Source organism: Arvicola amphibius, chromosome 12 (genome assembly GCF_903992535.2).
Source record: "Arvicola amphibius chromosome 12, mArvAmp1.2, whole genome shotgun sequence".
Taxonomy (NCBI): Eukaryota; Metazoa; Chordata; class Mammalia; order Rodentia; family Cricetidae; genus Arvicola; species Arvicola amphibius.
The window spans coordinates 127,079,107-127,094,651 of NC_052058.2; the positions used below are offsets into that span (position 1 = coordinate 127,079,107).

Genomic DNA, 15,545 nt, shown 5'->3' on the forward strand with positions numbered 1-15,545 from the left:
AGGAGGACACAAGGATAGCACAGAGCAAGAGTGACTTAGCAAAGCAGCCGCTGGTCTTAATGCTCACCCGTACAAGAGAAGTCATCCACACGGATGTATCCTGGGATGCAGTCACAGCGATATAATCCCGGCAGGTTGACACACACTGTGTTGGCATGACAGTAGTGCATCTTAGCTGCACACTCATCGATATCTAAAAAAGAAGAAACACAGTTACGGCGAGTGGAGCAATCAGGTCAGAGTATAATTACCCTGTAAGGAAACTGTGAAAGATGAATGCCCACTGATGTCGGCAGGAAAAGCAAGATGCATTCAGTTCAAACACTTAGGTGCAAAACCAGCTGGTGCACTGGAGCCCATTCTGGGTTATAAGTGTTCTGGAAAAATGCATGGTGCGGTACCACAGCTGAAAGGGCAAGAAAGGGGAGAAGACAAAATCAATTGTTTATTTCTTACCATGTAAGAAACTCTATTTAAGTGCATCAAATTAAGGAGCTCTGTATCCGCCCAACTGAGTCCTATTAATATGTATTGGGAATCCACAGGACATGGTGTGGCTCTCATCAGAGGGATCAAGGAATCCAGTCCCTCTCTGCTTATGTATCTTACAGAGATCTGTTACCAAATGATGCTGCAGCCGTTTCCTCCACACTACACCCTAGGTTGAAGGCAGCAGCTGCTCTTGGATGTGAACTCAGCGTTTCCACGCTCTGACACTGGGGTTGAGCACCAGGTGGTAGGATAACGGCATGACTCAACAGAAGAACATATTGTCTTTGGGATGGAGGTCACAGTGTCACCTGCTCTCTATCATAGTTCCCAATGAAGATTAAAATACCTTACAACTGCAAACGCAGAGTCCATCTTTCTAGAGGTGTTTTCAAAAATTGGTTTATGCTCATTTTGTTTGAACTATTGTTGCATAATTGTTTACGGGGTTCTAAAAACAGCACAGGAATCCAAGACAGAAAACCTGAAGTCTAGTTTGGAGTCTGATAGTTACTAACGGAGACTTGCATTTGGTACTCTGAACCTTTATGCCCTCCTCAGCTTGCTTATGAGCACCTCTGACCCTAATGCTTTGTTTCATTCAAGGTATTGACTATCTTGATTCAAATGTAACTCCATGATTGAAGTGTATGTATCACCTCTATCTTAAAATCTCGAAAATGGAAGTCCTGGGAAGTTAAATTATCTGTCTGAGTCACTGAATTTAAAATGCTACACATGGGATTTGAACTCATATGTGTCTTATTAGCTATGATGTCAGCTGAAAGGACCTTCAAGTTGAAAAAAGTCAAATTCAGTTTTTTTCAATAAGATAATTATTGGCATCCTAATATCCTAATTTATATAGAACAGGAAAAATGGCTATATTGAGTCAGTAGAAAAACTCATTTATCTGTTTATTTTTTAGAAAGAAAAGTAGTTTGATTTATTTCCCAATAAAACACAGTAGAATAACATTAGACTCTCTTTTCAGTCCTAAAGGGCTGTCAAGCTATAAATAAGAATTATTGCTGGGCCGTGGTGGCGCACGCCTTTAATCCCAGCACTCGGGAGGCAGAGGCAGGTGGATCTCTGTGAGTTCGAGGCCATCCTGGTCTACAAGAGCTAGTTCCAGGACAGGCTCTAAAAAAAAAGCTTCAGAGAAACCCTATCTCGAAAAACCAAAAAAAAAAAAAGAAAAAAGAAAAAAAAAAGAATTATTGTTGGGTAATTGAGGTCTTGGGAGGACAGGCACAGTTAACAAGACTCCCATAACCTTGGTATGATAACAAAGCACCAAAACTTAATGAAAGAGCACGAGCAGCCAACCACTTCCTGTGTGCCTGTCTGTGTCTCCAGGGATGCTCGGGGAACCTCACATACAGCAGCAATCTTGACAGAGGAAAGGAATCGTGGCACCAGCTCCGCACCTCTTTCATGCCTGCGTGGGCAACTAGAACTCAGAGAAAGAGCCTGACACACTGTTTTGAAAGTGTCCTAGCTTGTGTCATTATTGCTGTGGTGAAACTCTATAACCAGAGCAACTCGGGGGAGGAAGAACTTATTTGGCTTACACTTCATATTACTGTTCACCATCAATGGAAGTCAGGACAGGAGCTCAAATAGGGCGGGACCTGGAGGCAGGAGCGGATTCAGAGGCCGGGGAGGAGCGCTGCTTACTGACTTGCTGCTCATGGCTGTCTCAGTCTGATTTCTTATAGACTCTAGGACCATCCACAATGGGTTAGACCCTCCCCCCATCAAGCACTAATTAAGAAAATGTCCTATCAGCTTTCCTACAGTCAGATCTTCTGAAGGAAGTTTCTCAGTTGAGTTTCCTTCTTTCAGATAACTATAGCTATGTCAAGTTGATATAAAGCTAGCAGGCACAGAAAGCAGCTTAGTTATTGTTCATGGAAAGGCTTTAGTGTGACCATAGGAAGTGGTGGATAACCTGCTGGAAGCGAAAGGGCTGTAAGAGAAGCCAGGTATTAAGGAAGGTTTCGGTGCTAACATTTTTCCTGAGTTTTCGTATTTCAGGATACAGAAGGATCACACTTCACCATCCTCATGCATTTAAGCACGGCTACATGACTGCAGATGAACCCTGAGGGTAAGAATATCCTTGTGGGTAGAATAGTATAGTAAGCCAACATCTGCCTCGACATCTGTATCAGAGCCAGCATCTGCCTCTACATCTGCTTGTTGCTACCTTAGAAACCATGGAAACATAGACACAGATTTTCTTTCAGCAAGGGCCCCAGAGTTACAAGCAGGTCATCAGCAGGCGTTATTAAAGCGTTGCATCATGCAGAAATACGGCTTCACGGAGATACATTCTTGAGCCTTCTCTGACTAGGACAATGTGTTACCTCAAAGAAGGCAATTATGCAAGTGGATCTTAAAAGATGAACATGACTTTACCCGGTAAGGAACAGGGTGAGTATCCAGAGGGCAAACTATAGAAGAAACCCTTTAAGTCTCTGTGGAGTTAGAAATGGAGAGAATCATTGAACCATGGCTTCTAAGCACCCTAATCAGCTAGCTGTGGTGGTGATGTTGCTAGTGTATGCGGAAGAGGTGAAGACAGAAGGGTCATGAGTTTGAAGTCAGCCTGAGCGACATCCAAGAAGGCTTGAGGTAAAGGCTAAGAAAGCACACTTCTCTCATAGAAAACCAGAGTTTGGTGTCCAGCACAGCAACGTGGTGAAGTAGAACCCCTGTAACACCAGCTTCAAGGGATCCTAAGCCCTCTTCTGACCTCTACGGACAGTGTCACTCATATGCGCATAGGCTCCATCTCGTTGTTTTAAAAAAGGATTTAAATAGTTAAAAAGAAAACATGAATTAGTTTTTACTGAGCTCCATGGAAGAATAATGAGCAAATGGCCACCTTGGACCTCACAGCCTATAAAACCTTTAATAATGTTTACCAAAGCCATGAAACTTTCTAACAAAGTATTTCACATAGTCTGAGAGGGTCACAGGTGAAGACTCTGTATGCAGAAAGGTGTCCTGGGGAATGCTGTTTCGTCTGACCCTTGAAGTGTAAGTGAAACAGAGAAATGATACACCACATGGCAGAGGGTGTTCGAGGAGCCGGTTCCAAGAAGCTTCGCCTATTGGAAATTGGACTGGAAAGAAATAGAAGCTCAGGCCAGCTCCACCAGACCTCTCAGCCCAGATGAAAGAGCTTGGACTTGAGTCAGGGCAGTGATACAATCCAATTTCTGTTTTTAAAACATCACTCCAGCTGTAGGAAGGAGAATTGATTGGAGTAGGGGAAGCCGAGGGCTAAATCACGTTGGTATTTTGCTCACAGCCACACCGAAGTCCGTCTCACTCTGCTGGGATGCCCAACCATTCTTCAAGATGAGAAACTAGTCAGGACCTGCCTTCGGGGCCATTCAATCTTCACCCATGGCCACAGCTGACAGCGAGGCTGCTGACTGCAGTGGGCACCAACCCTTCCAGGATGCCTGTCAGCTCCTTCCAAGGGAGACCCAGGCTCTCTCCCCTCAGGCCACTGTGGTAGAATATTATTTTAAATGGGCAAAGATATGTTATATTTGTTTCTGCTGCCTTTGTTAACTATGTAAACGTGTTTCATTTGTGTTACTTAGATATAATTAATCTGGGCTCGGAGAGGCAGAGGTAGCATCTAATTAACAGGAAGTAGCAGGGAGGAGCTTAGTATGGGTTTTCTTTTTTTCTTTTCTGTTTTTCTTTCTTTTTTTTTTTTTTAGTTAGGGCATTGTGGAAGAGAGTGACTTCAGCAAAGAAAGTTAGTTGCTATTTTTCTCTTTTTTAATCTATTTTTTTAATTTTTTTAAAAAAGAAAACAAACTTTTTATTTTATATACTATTCTAATCCCAGTTTCTACTCCCTCCCCTCCTCCCATTTCCTCCATCTAGCCCCCACCTCACCCCCCCCCCATCCACTCTTCCAGAGAGGGTGAGGCACACTGCTTTAGGGAAGGTCCAAGGCCCTCCTTACTATTTCTAGGCTGAGCAAGCTATCCATCTAAAGAGAATAGGTTCCCAAAAAGGCAGGACAAGCAGTACTGAAAGTCAGTTGCTTTTCTAACTCTCTGCCTTTGGAGTTTTATTAGGACCGAAAAAGATTTAGATAAAACTAGCTTTAGGGGCTGCAACAGAGTCATTGTCTGGGGGAACAGAAATTCCCCCAGGCTACAGTTTTAGTGCCCTGCCCAGGCTGTTCGCAGTTTAAAGCACGGACCAGTGTTCTCATCCTCGCATCCTCTGGGTCTGAAGAAGTTATTTGTCTCTGGCGTACTCACCTTGATCCAAATAGACCAAGGCCTCTCCTTCTTCACTGGCATCTAAGGCCTTGAGTAAAAGTATTTTCAAAACAACAGAGAAGGCGGTGGTTATGAAATCCTAGAGAGAAATTCTCACAAAAATTTAATCAAACCCTTGTTCTCTAGAAGTCATTCAAGACTTGTGACCTGGCTTCTCAGCTGCTCGGGGAAGTATCTTACAGTAGACTTGGTTTTTTGCTTTTAGTTCATGCCTGTAATTTTAGTTTCTATGTGTCTAAAAGGTCCATGCTACCAGCCTAAATATAGCACAGAAGGAAAGCTGCAAAAAAACAGTAGAAAGTCAAACTGTGATCCTTTTGTTATTGTTGTTTTTAGAAACAAGGTTCCGCTGTGGCTTTGGAACCTGTCCTGGAACTAGCTCTTGTAGACCAGGCTGGCCTCAAACTCACAGAGATCTGCCTGCCTCTGCCTCCTGAGTACTGGGATTAAAGGAATACACCACCACCTACAGCCTGGCAAACTGACAATTATCTTTTGTTTAGCTTTCATTGAACCACCACCTGTAGGAGGCACATGGTGGGACAGGGGGAGGGGAGAGGAAGAAAATGAAATGGGGTCACCCAGCTGAGTCCCTGGAAGAGAAGGAGGAGTTAGCAACTTCTGCAGTGTCAGGTCGGTGATGGGGGTGGAACAGTGGCAGCTTTGCCAAGATAAAGGTTGCCTCTCTCCCTCCACAGGGAAAGGCAGAACAGCATACAATTTCAATAGGACTCAAGAGGGCTTCTGAAAGAAAATCTGATTAAAAAGAGAATCAAAACAGAATTAACATCTTCAAAGAGCTGGGCTACCCAGAGAAAACAACCTCTCGAAATAGCTGAGATTTTTATAAACTTTCTCCCCCGACAACTGAGATTTTTAAAGTGAACCTAGGACAAACATTGCACTTTGTCATTTTGTTCACAGAGGAAAGGGCTATACAAGGTAGCAAATAATTAGAAGATGGAAGAATACAACACAAAAATAAGGTACCGGTCAAAAGAATGAGCCACTGTTCAAGGAAAGAATGCATGGACCCTAAACAGGAAACGGGGAAATAGGAAGGATTCTTACAGGGATAGCAAGTTCTGCCTGAGCTTGTCAAAGCAGAAAGTGCTCTGCCTAAAAAAGAAAATTCTGTAACAGTGGCCTCTGTCAAAGTAATGCTCACTCCGGAGCCAGGAAGGAAGGAAAGGCTGAGCCCGTGGGGCCCCCGAGTGGGTCTTGATCAGACCCAAATCCAGGCTCCAGCTAAAGGACCGATTTTGTCCTGATAAGATGCTGAGTGGAACCCTAATTAACTTGCCATCTGCTGAGATTTGGGGGGAGACTGAGGTGAGCTACAAGTCCCACGCCTGCTGAAATGAGGGCCAGCCCCCCACAGCTGGCGAACAACAATGTCTCTTGTTTGTACATAGAAGGTGTCATGCTCAGCCCCCCACAGGGAGCATCTCAGCACCCCACTCACCCACTTGACCACGCTAGCAAGTAGGTACCACATGTCATGATAAGTAAACCGTGGCTTAGAGGTTATTACAGCACTTAGCCAAAGCACAAAATCAGTGGACCTTAAAAGCTGGATTTGGATGCAAGTGATTCAGTTCGAAAGGGCATTTCCATCGGTGGCTCTGAACTCTTTCTTGAATTTCAATCCAATGACCTTCTGCATGGCTGTTCTCCCTGTGATGTGCACAGGAGCAGACAGCTCTCCACATCTGTGTCCACGGCCCATACTGCCATGACATCTGTTCTGGTGGCACTCTCTCCACTGAGACAGCACTGCCAACCCAAGCACCACAGTTTCCTTGGCTCCTTTATATCAATCACATCCTAAGATTTTTACACCCTAAAGCTCAGGGTCCCAAGGCTCCCAAATGGCAGGTGCGGCTTCTGCCACCTTGAACCTGTTTCTTCATATAGCTCCTACTTCAGTTACAACTCTCAAAGCCTCCAGAGAATTAGAAATCAGCGGACGCCCAGGTATGTATACAAAGCCTTGCTGCAGTGTATTTTGGCTCCAGAAGAATGGAGCTCGAATTGGGATTCATTCATATAAATTGCTTGTCGTCTTTGAAATATTAGAGTTCATCTTCTCGTGGTCTTTTGAGGTAATGAAAACACATGATTTATGTCCCTAGGATGGTGAAGTGGTTTGTTTTTGTTTTTTTTTTTAATGTATACTTATAGACTTCCAAATGAAACTTGATGTGACATAATGGTTCTTCACACACCACCGGCCTCCATGTACAGGGCTTCAGAGTAAACCCTGACCAACCCAAACTCGGATCGCTGTCATTAAGTTATAGCGCAAATGAAAATTAGCTTACGGTACAGCGTCTAGGCAGCACACAATAGTGCGTCACAATGATTCTTAATAAAATATGACCCATGCAGACTCATTAGGTAAGGCTTTCCTAGGTCAGAAAAAGCAACCAAGAGAGCTAGACTCAGAGATGGGGGGGTTGGGGAGAACAAAGGAAGGAAGACCATGCCGCTGGTGTTTTGAATCATGCTCTGACCCAAGACTCCGGGCATCGTCGCTCATTCCCTTTATGTCCTCCACACACAGACTTCGGTATCACCTGTGGAGTCCTTGGAATTTTAGGCGAGGTCTGCATGACATCAAGAAGCACACTTAGTCATGTTCTGCTCACAGCGAATCAGACATTGGCGTGTTGGTCAAACGTTGCACTCTGTTCTTGCTTTGTTAAAATGTCCTCAGTCCTGGGGACTGAACCAGCATGTCACATGTCCATCTATGTCACATGGAACAGTAATTTCAGTTTCTGCATGTGCGGCACAGGTCAGAGCATGGGGCCACCCTGGCACCACTCCTGGCTTTTTTCTGAGTCACCTGTGCTCTGGACAAGTCACATTCTCTGAGGCAGTAGATCCTGTAAAGTGGGGGAACTGGAACCAACACCTCTGAAAGACCCACTGGCTCTACTGCTCTTGAAGGTTTCAGCTATTTCTATCCATCCATCTGATGTGCTGCTTCTGGTGCAGCCCCTGGGCCACCTTTTCCCCTTGCAAGAGAAGCATGTGGACATCCTAAGTGTCCTTCCAACCGGACAGCAGTCCTGAAGGTCACTATCCAGGTGGCCAGAGCCCTCGCCGTGGCCCCGCCAGCTGCACTGGGACCTTCACACGTTCGCAGTCCCAGACAGGCTCTCTGTGGACTGTTAGGATAACGTGCAGGGCAACTGTACCAGACTGACCTGGCTGTGCAGCCGGCGAGACATTGGAAACATGGCAGTGGCGGCCAGCTGGCTAGCCTTTTAGAAGCAGCTATCCTTTCTTTTCTGTATGGGCCATATTTACATTTTTTTTAAAGTTTATGCAATCTTTAAATTGAAACTATAAACACTCAGCAGTGGGTTAGAGCCCTGCAAATCCTCTGTAAGCTGCTGCGGAGTTGACGGCTGCCCGCCACTGCCATTCACCCAGATTAATAGAATTCCCAGCCAGAACGAGTCCTGATATGAACTGAGGCTTTAGATGATTATGATACATCAACAGTACGCTCAGCGACTGCCGCTAATGTACCAGCTGGTGGGGATGCTAATGTGTGTGGAGATGTGGGTGCCGTGCCTGTGCCTGCAGTTTTACTGGAGGCCTAAAACTAATTTTAAAATCATATTTTAGGCTTTAGGTTTTAAAAACCTAAGGAGGAAGACAAAATGTGAACTGTTCCATGCTTTCTCATGTGAGAAATCGAACAAGGCCCTGGATTTGACCATTGGCACCATCGAGAAAGGAGCAGGGGGTACTAAAGGGATGGTGGGGATGGGGTCCCACAGGCACAGAGATGATCGCTCTCATGGGTGCTGGAAGCCAAATCAAAAGTCATGGCCTTCGTATTCCAAAACTGGCATTTTATACCATTTGTCTGTAGTCATGGGCGGAGCTCTAGCTGAGTTGGTAGAGTGCTTGTCTAGCATGCACAAAGCTGTGGGTTCGAGCCCCAGCACTGCATAAGCAGAGGCTGGTGATCACTCCTGTAATCCTAGCATCATTTGGGAGACAGAGGAATATATATATGGGACCCTGTCTCAAACAAAGAAAAACATTCTTTCCCATTTATCTGTAATTACAGTTTCTTCCTAAATTAAGGGGGAAACCATCTAATGCTTATAGAATCTAGAACTATAAACAAATGTTCATAGATGCCAGGTAGAAGACTCTGTGTGTGTGTGTGTGTGTGTGTGTGTGTACAAAATGTGTCCTTTTCACAAAGAAACACCTTCTACATGATCAACAGAAATGCTGGCAAAGCTCCACACTGACCTCCATGACTCCATGAGAGAGCACGAGAGGTGAGGGAGACGGGACCACCTAAGCGCAGGCGCACCTCTACAGGTGAAGGAATTCATTCAGCACTCTCACACAGATCTACGTGGTACAGATAAGTGCCATCTTCAGTGATGGATTAGGGACTAGAGGCAGAGCAAACTGTCAAAGGTCACATAGGTCAGAGCACACCCGGATGTGAGGCTATGGACACAGGCCACACAACTCTGCACTGAATGCTAGGATCTCTCATGAAAGATGGGCCAGGGCTCTTATCTTCCTACATGATTCAGAAGTGATGGCATGTTATATCTTCAGGCATTGGTTCTGCTTCTCCTTGGGACATTTCCAGCTGACCAAAATGTATCTGCCAATGCAACTCAACTCACAGATGCCAGCCTCAAGGGGGCGGGGAGGGGATGGGGAAGGACAGGGAGAAAAGGTGAAGGTGGGGAGAAAATTAGTAATAAAAAGATAGGAAGGGCGGAGGAGAAGGAAGGAAAATGACTTTGATCCAGACCATAGCTCATTACTGTGGATGGATCTGTGACCCCAAATTCACATGTTCAAGTTCTAACTCCCAGCCATAATGATGTCTAGAGATTAAGGCAACTAGGGCTCCATACAAGTGAAAGAATATGGGCTTCGTCTCGTGTGCATCTTAAGGAGAGACCTCTTCTGTCTGAAGCTGAGCTGGTCAGCTGCCTGTAAGCCAGAAAGAGAACCCTCACCAGTCTCCCCATGCTAGGACTCAGATCTCAGACTGCAAACCCCCCAAAAGCAAGAAAACGTCCTGGGATTTCTAGCTCCCCAGTCCTCAGTGTTCTGTTGTGGCTGTGTAAGCAGGTTCCCGCTATAACCCTTTCCATTTCTCTGATGCCTACAGAAATGGATTTTTTGCATCAAGTTCTGTCGTATGTGTCAGACAAACATGTTCCCAGCTAGATCAAATATCTTCAGGTTTAAACTCCAAGAAACATTTCGGTCTTCCCGTGATTGATAAAGAATTCTTATCCCATAGAATTTAGACTGTTTTTCATCCTGCTGGGCTCAATTTCAGAATCGAAAGCCGTCGTAAAGTCCCATTTTCGCTTTAGGTGTTGGAAACCCCAGCACACTAATTGCCACCTAAATCTGGTCAAGCACACTCCGTGACATTCTGCCCACCCTGGCACTTCTGACCTTCAAAGGATGCCCATAATCTGACGTTAGCTGTCTGTGAGGAGAGAGATGCCTGGGGTGAAGGCTGACTAATCCAGTCTCTGTCGTAGGCTGGACCACAGCCTGTCTGAACCCATTGGTACCAAAGGTCCACTTCAAATGATGGTAACAGTGAACAAGACCAAGCTGTCCCCAGAGAGAGGCCAGTGAGATGTAGTTAGACTACCCTGGACGTACAAAAGTAAGAGCAATCTTTTGTCCTTGGTACAGTTGAGAAAGGAAATTCAAGAGCTCTTGGGAGTGGGCCGAATTCCACATGCCGTGAAGTTTCAGCATATCGGTGTGACACGTGGGTCTCCAGAAGTTAGACTCGTCCAGGAGGGAGGTAGCGACATGAGGATGGGCTGTGAGAGTGCCCCTCAAGGCCTCCAGGTAAAAGGGTAGGCTCAACCCAGAGAAGGGGCTGCCATCTTGGATCATGCCTCACGCCAAGCGTAGGCATAGCGCTCTCATACACTGATTCATTTCGGGTCCATTGCAGCACGGAAATACTATGAGCATCTTTTAGTTTATAGGGGCCCGAGAGGTAAACCAGATGGTTGGTAACAACCGAGAATTTGAACCTACAACACCTACCATTCCCTAACCCTCTGAGAACTACCTTAGTTTCTCTGCTCATGCGCTGTGGTTTTAGTAAACAGCATTTTCTTGTATCCATGCAATCAAATTATTTATTTACCATTTTCATTATGCTTCCAAAATAAAGTGCCCGACTTTATTTATTATTTATTTATTTTAGAAAGAAATAATCCGGGGCTGGAGAAATGTGCCTGGTTATTAGAAGCACAGGTGGCTCTTGCAGAGGACACAGGTTTTCTCCACAGAACCCATATTGGGCTTAAACTGACTTTCACTTGAGCTCTGGAGATCTGCTGCCCCTCTTCTGCCTCCTCTCATTCTACATGCACATGGTGTAAATACACACAAGAGTACACCACACAGAAACAAAGATAAATGAAGAAAAACTAAAGGTAAATAAATGATTTGGTGACAGGGGTTTAGCTCTGACTCACAGTGGTGTCAAATTAGTAAGTGACCAAATTCCTGGTTCCAAATTCCATTTCTGTGGACTGAAGGTGACAGACACAACCCAGGTGAGGAAGTAACGCCCCTTTCCCACCCCTGTGTGATGGAAGACCATCAGCACAATCAAGATACAGACAATTTCCTCCTTGCTTTCCCATGGTCGGGGCAGAGAGGGTGGTACCTTACATAAAACAAGTATCCAACAACACTCCTAATTCCAAATTCTTATACATCTAACTGAAATAAGAAAACGGAAGTGTTCAAGCTGATCTGCAAACACCATTAGGTCCAGATCCCCATTTATTGCTAAGCAAATGCAAAAATAAATAGACTAGAGAAGAAAGAGAAGGCACTGGAACATAACCAAATTTCTTCGGAAAATACAATCCAAAGGTATGATACACTACCTTATCCAAAAACCGGGAAATGGGAGAAAAATCTTATGCCTCTACTTGAACTGCATTCAATGGAAGAACTCTAAAGTAACAATGGCCAACATTCATACGGCATTTTATAATTAGGATGGTCCTGTGTAAGAATTACTGCTCTCGTCATAATAACCCACTGGTAGATTCCCTTTAACACCTCAAGTCTACTAAGGAAGAGTGAGAGTAGAAGAAAGAATAAGCAGCCTGATAAGGTTACACAGCGTGAAAGGAGTGAGGAAGGACAGCCCTGCTCCCATCCTCAAACACCCTGGCCTGCGGCCCTGCTCCCATTCCTGCTACTTCGGTAGACACATTCAGGCCCTACTTACTCTGTTTCCTGTAGTCGTTTCTTGTTTCATCCCCCAAGAGACTGCAGAATTCTAGGAAAAGAGAGGTCCCATAGGTGGGGAGCTACTAGGAGACAGGGAATACCAGATGCTCGGGGACCCCAAAGCCTTAGTCATCCCAAGGCTAGAGGATCCCTGGTGATGGGAGATTCCAGGAAATGGAGGGCGTCTGAGGCTGGAGAAACTGCAGAGGATGAGGGCTTAGGGGGACCTTCGGGGCTGGAAGTGGGAAGACTGAGAAGCCAGGGCTTATCTGGTCAGAGTTTCTGTTCAGAATACTGAAAAGGTTTTGAACCAGAGAGTGGTGATGGTTGCTATAGTTGGAGCTGATGAACTGAAGAGTTAAGATGTCCAAATTGGACCACGTATAAGGATGCATGCCCATAACTCTAGAACTCGGGAGACCAAGGAAGGAGAACTCTCATGACCCTCAAGATGATCTGGCTCATAGAGTCCATATCAGGCCAGCTGGGGATCCATAATAAAACCCTATCTCATACATAGACAAAAGTGGTTGATTTTTATCAATTTATCCTCTTTAAATAGGTAATTGAATCGCATATGAATTGTGTAGGACTACAGCTGTTTGAACATGAAGACACAGTAGTCTCAGCCGCACTACACAGAAGAACAAGCTGCGGTGGATCTCGGCCCACATCCCTGCCAAGCCGCCCATTAGTGTCACCTTGAGAACACCACTTAGGGCTTCTGAACCTGGACTTGCCCATCTGAGGGATCCGCCACTACGCAGGTTCTGTGAGCTAGTCTTGGACACCAACAAGAATCCTCAAGTTCTTTGAAGCTTCTCAATCTTTGATTCAGGGGCCATTTTGGACAGACCATCAGGTTTCTCCCATTAGTCAGCTTTGGGGACCTAAGCAGAAACCAGTGTCCACTCACGGGTGGTCATTCCCTCCACAGTGCCACCTTCACTCTGCCATGGAGCTGGACACATCTTTCACCAGACAAGATTTTTTTGCGCCCCTTCCCTCCTCACCTCTGCTGCTCCCATCAGTAACAGCAGGGCTACTGCACCCTGCTCAGAAAATGGCTTTGCTCTCCCTGCCTGGGCTGCTATTGCTGAGGTGACATGCTAGCATGTACTTATATGTGTGCACTTGTGTGTGTGCCTATGACTGTGTGTGCGCATGTGTGTATGAGAGAGAGGGGGGGTGTCTTTCAATGTCTTTCCCCTAAATATTATTTAAAAATTAAAGTTCTGAAGTTTAAAAACAATAACTTCAGAATTTAAGTCTTTTGAACCTTATGTAAGAATATAGAAATAAGAAAAGAGTCTTGAATAAATAAAAGTCTGATAATAAAAATGGATTGTTCTTTCGCCACAGGTAAATGAAACAATTTAGGCCAAAAAAAATCTAAGATGCCACAATGCCATTTAAGAGCATTTTCTGGGGGCTGAAATGATGCTGGGTTCTCGAATTTAGATGTACGCTGTGATCGAGTGCAGAGCTCTGAGAGTGGCTAGTGGACTAGAAGACAACCCCTTCACAAAATGGGAGATGGGAGTAGGGATAATTGAGAGATTGCATATTTTCAAATGCTATTCTCTGGGGTTCACTGGGAAAAGGCTAGAGGTAGAAAATGCTGCAGAGGTCCAGGGATTCCCTGTCCTCCTCACAGGCTCGTGGCCGACGAAGCCTGCTTTAGTGTAGACTGTTTCAGGCAGAGCGAACAGGCCCTTCTGAGAAGCCCCATTAAAATTCCCAATGGTCTTTCCAAGCCTTACTCTATGTTAGCGGCACAGGTTAGGGTCACCTGGGGGTTTTTACCATGGGCTCACCTTGCCCTTGGGAGCTCAGCTGGTCAAGAATGAAGCCAGCTGGGAGGAGTGGAGAAGGGCAGGCATGGCCATGCCTCCTCCTAGATATAGCAAGAGAAATGTAGACAGAGGACAGTGGCAGGCTGAAGGCACTCTGAAGGAAATAGGCCAAGAAAAACTGGAAGGTGACACTGTGCACTGGCGACAGGGCATGCTTCCTGAAAGCTGGCATGAAGGATGGGCAGATGAAGGAGAGGGTGAAACGTAAAAAGGGGAACCCACTGGAGAAAGGATTTCTACATCAGAGCTACCAGCATAAGCTCCCTTTGGAAGGGAGGCTTCGTTGGCTGCAAGGAAGAACATCAGGAACATGAGCAGTCAGACCTTGGACACCATGCAAGGACCTGGCTAGGACAGCAAACATGCATTTGACATGAAGATGGGCCCATTTCCCCTTCCAGCTTTCACTCTTAGTAACTATGTTAGCAAAACATTCAATAGTAAATGACTATTAGGTCTTTCTCTATCTCCCTCTTTCTGCCTGTCTCTCATTTAAATTTATTTTCCCTCACATTTCAAATCATTTATATAAGGTATCTAAGGGCATCCATTAATTTTGGGAAGAAGTTGATAAATTATTTGAATTAATAAATAGGAATGAGAGGTGTACAGTTGCTGAGAGGAACAATTTATGACCTCTTCATTCTTGGATATCTGTGACAGAAAGCATGGACTAGCCTAGAATTGTTAAGGTGTGGTGAGCCCAGGGATCACTGACGATTCTAAAATCACCCACTGGATGCTGAGCTGAGTCTGACTCTCAGGAGGGCAACCAGGGACCTGAAATAACCCACTGAACGCAGAACTGAGTCTGGCTCTCAGGAGGGCACCAGGGACCTGAAATCACCCACTGAATGCAGAACTGAGTCTGGCTCTCAGGAGGGCACCAGGGACCACAATCAAAGCGCATACAGATGCAGGAAGACATCACTCGCAGTGATGTGCACAGAAGGAACATGTGTAAGAGTCTGGAGCTGGAAGATTCTGTCTGGAGATCGACCTGCCGGAGGCTGTGATTTTAAGGATCACAGTCAAGGGACAGAAGGTCAAGAGCACAGGAAGTAGAACTGACACGAAGATGACATTAGGCCAAAGGGGAAAGACCTTGTGGCTGAACTCTTGCTCGCGATAATAGCACAGATTTTTGTGAAGATGAAGCCCAAGCCATGGGGGTACCAAAGGCCTTAGTGAATGCGGGAGAGGGCCAAGAGATCTGTCACTGGTGACAATTAGCTGGGATGGCAGGTGCTGTCAGCCGATGGCTGTGACTTCTGAGGAGAAAGGGTGATCCATGAGGGAAGAATTATTTGACATAGAGCAAAGCTGACTTTTAAGTAGCTGAGCTGCCTCTGGGTTCCAAAGGGCATCAAGTGTTGAAGGCAAAGCTGCCCCTGCTAACAGCTGTGTCCACAAAGGCATTCAAGAGATGGGGAATTCTGTGGCATGTTTGTTTGGCAGCTGGGGAGAGGGGGTCTTTTAGTAAACAGTCCAATAGGGGCTAAGGAGATGGCTCACTGGATAATGCACTTACTATGGAAGTACAGGGATCTGAGTTCAGATCCCTCCACACACATCAAAGCCAAGC

At 45.5% G+C, this 15,545-nt stretch overlaps 1 protein-coding gene across 1 annotated transcript in view; it reads right to left on the reverse strand.

The window, feature by feature from the left end:
- The window catches only part of Nell1 (neural EGFL like 1), an 834,960-nt gene that overhangs the window by 399,246 nt on the left and 420,169 nt on the right, over positions 1-15,545 (reverse strand). Inside the window, 1 exon segment of the mRNA XM_038313841.1 lies at positions 68-193. Coding sequence (XP_038169769.1) covers positions 68-193 — 126 coding nt within the window.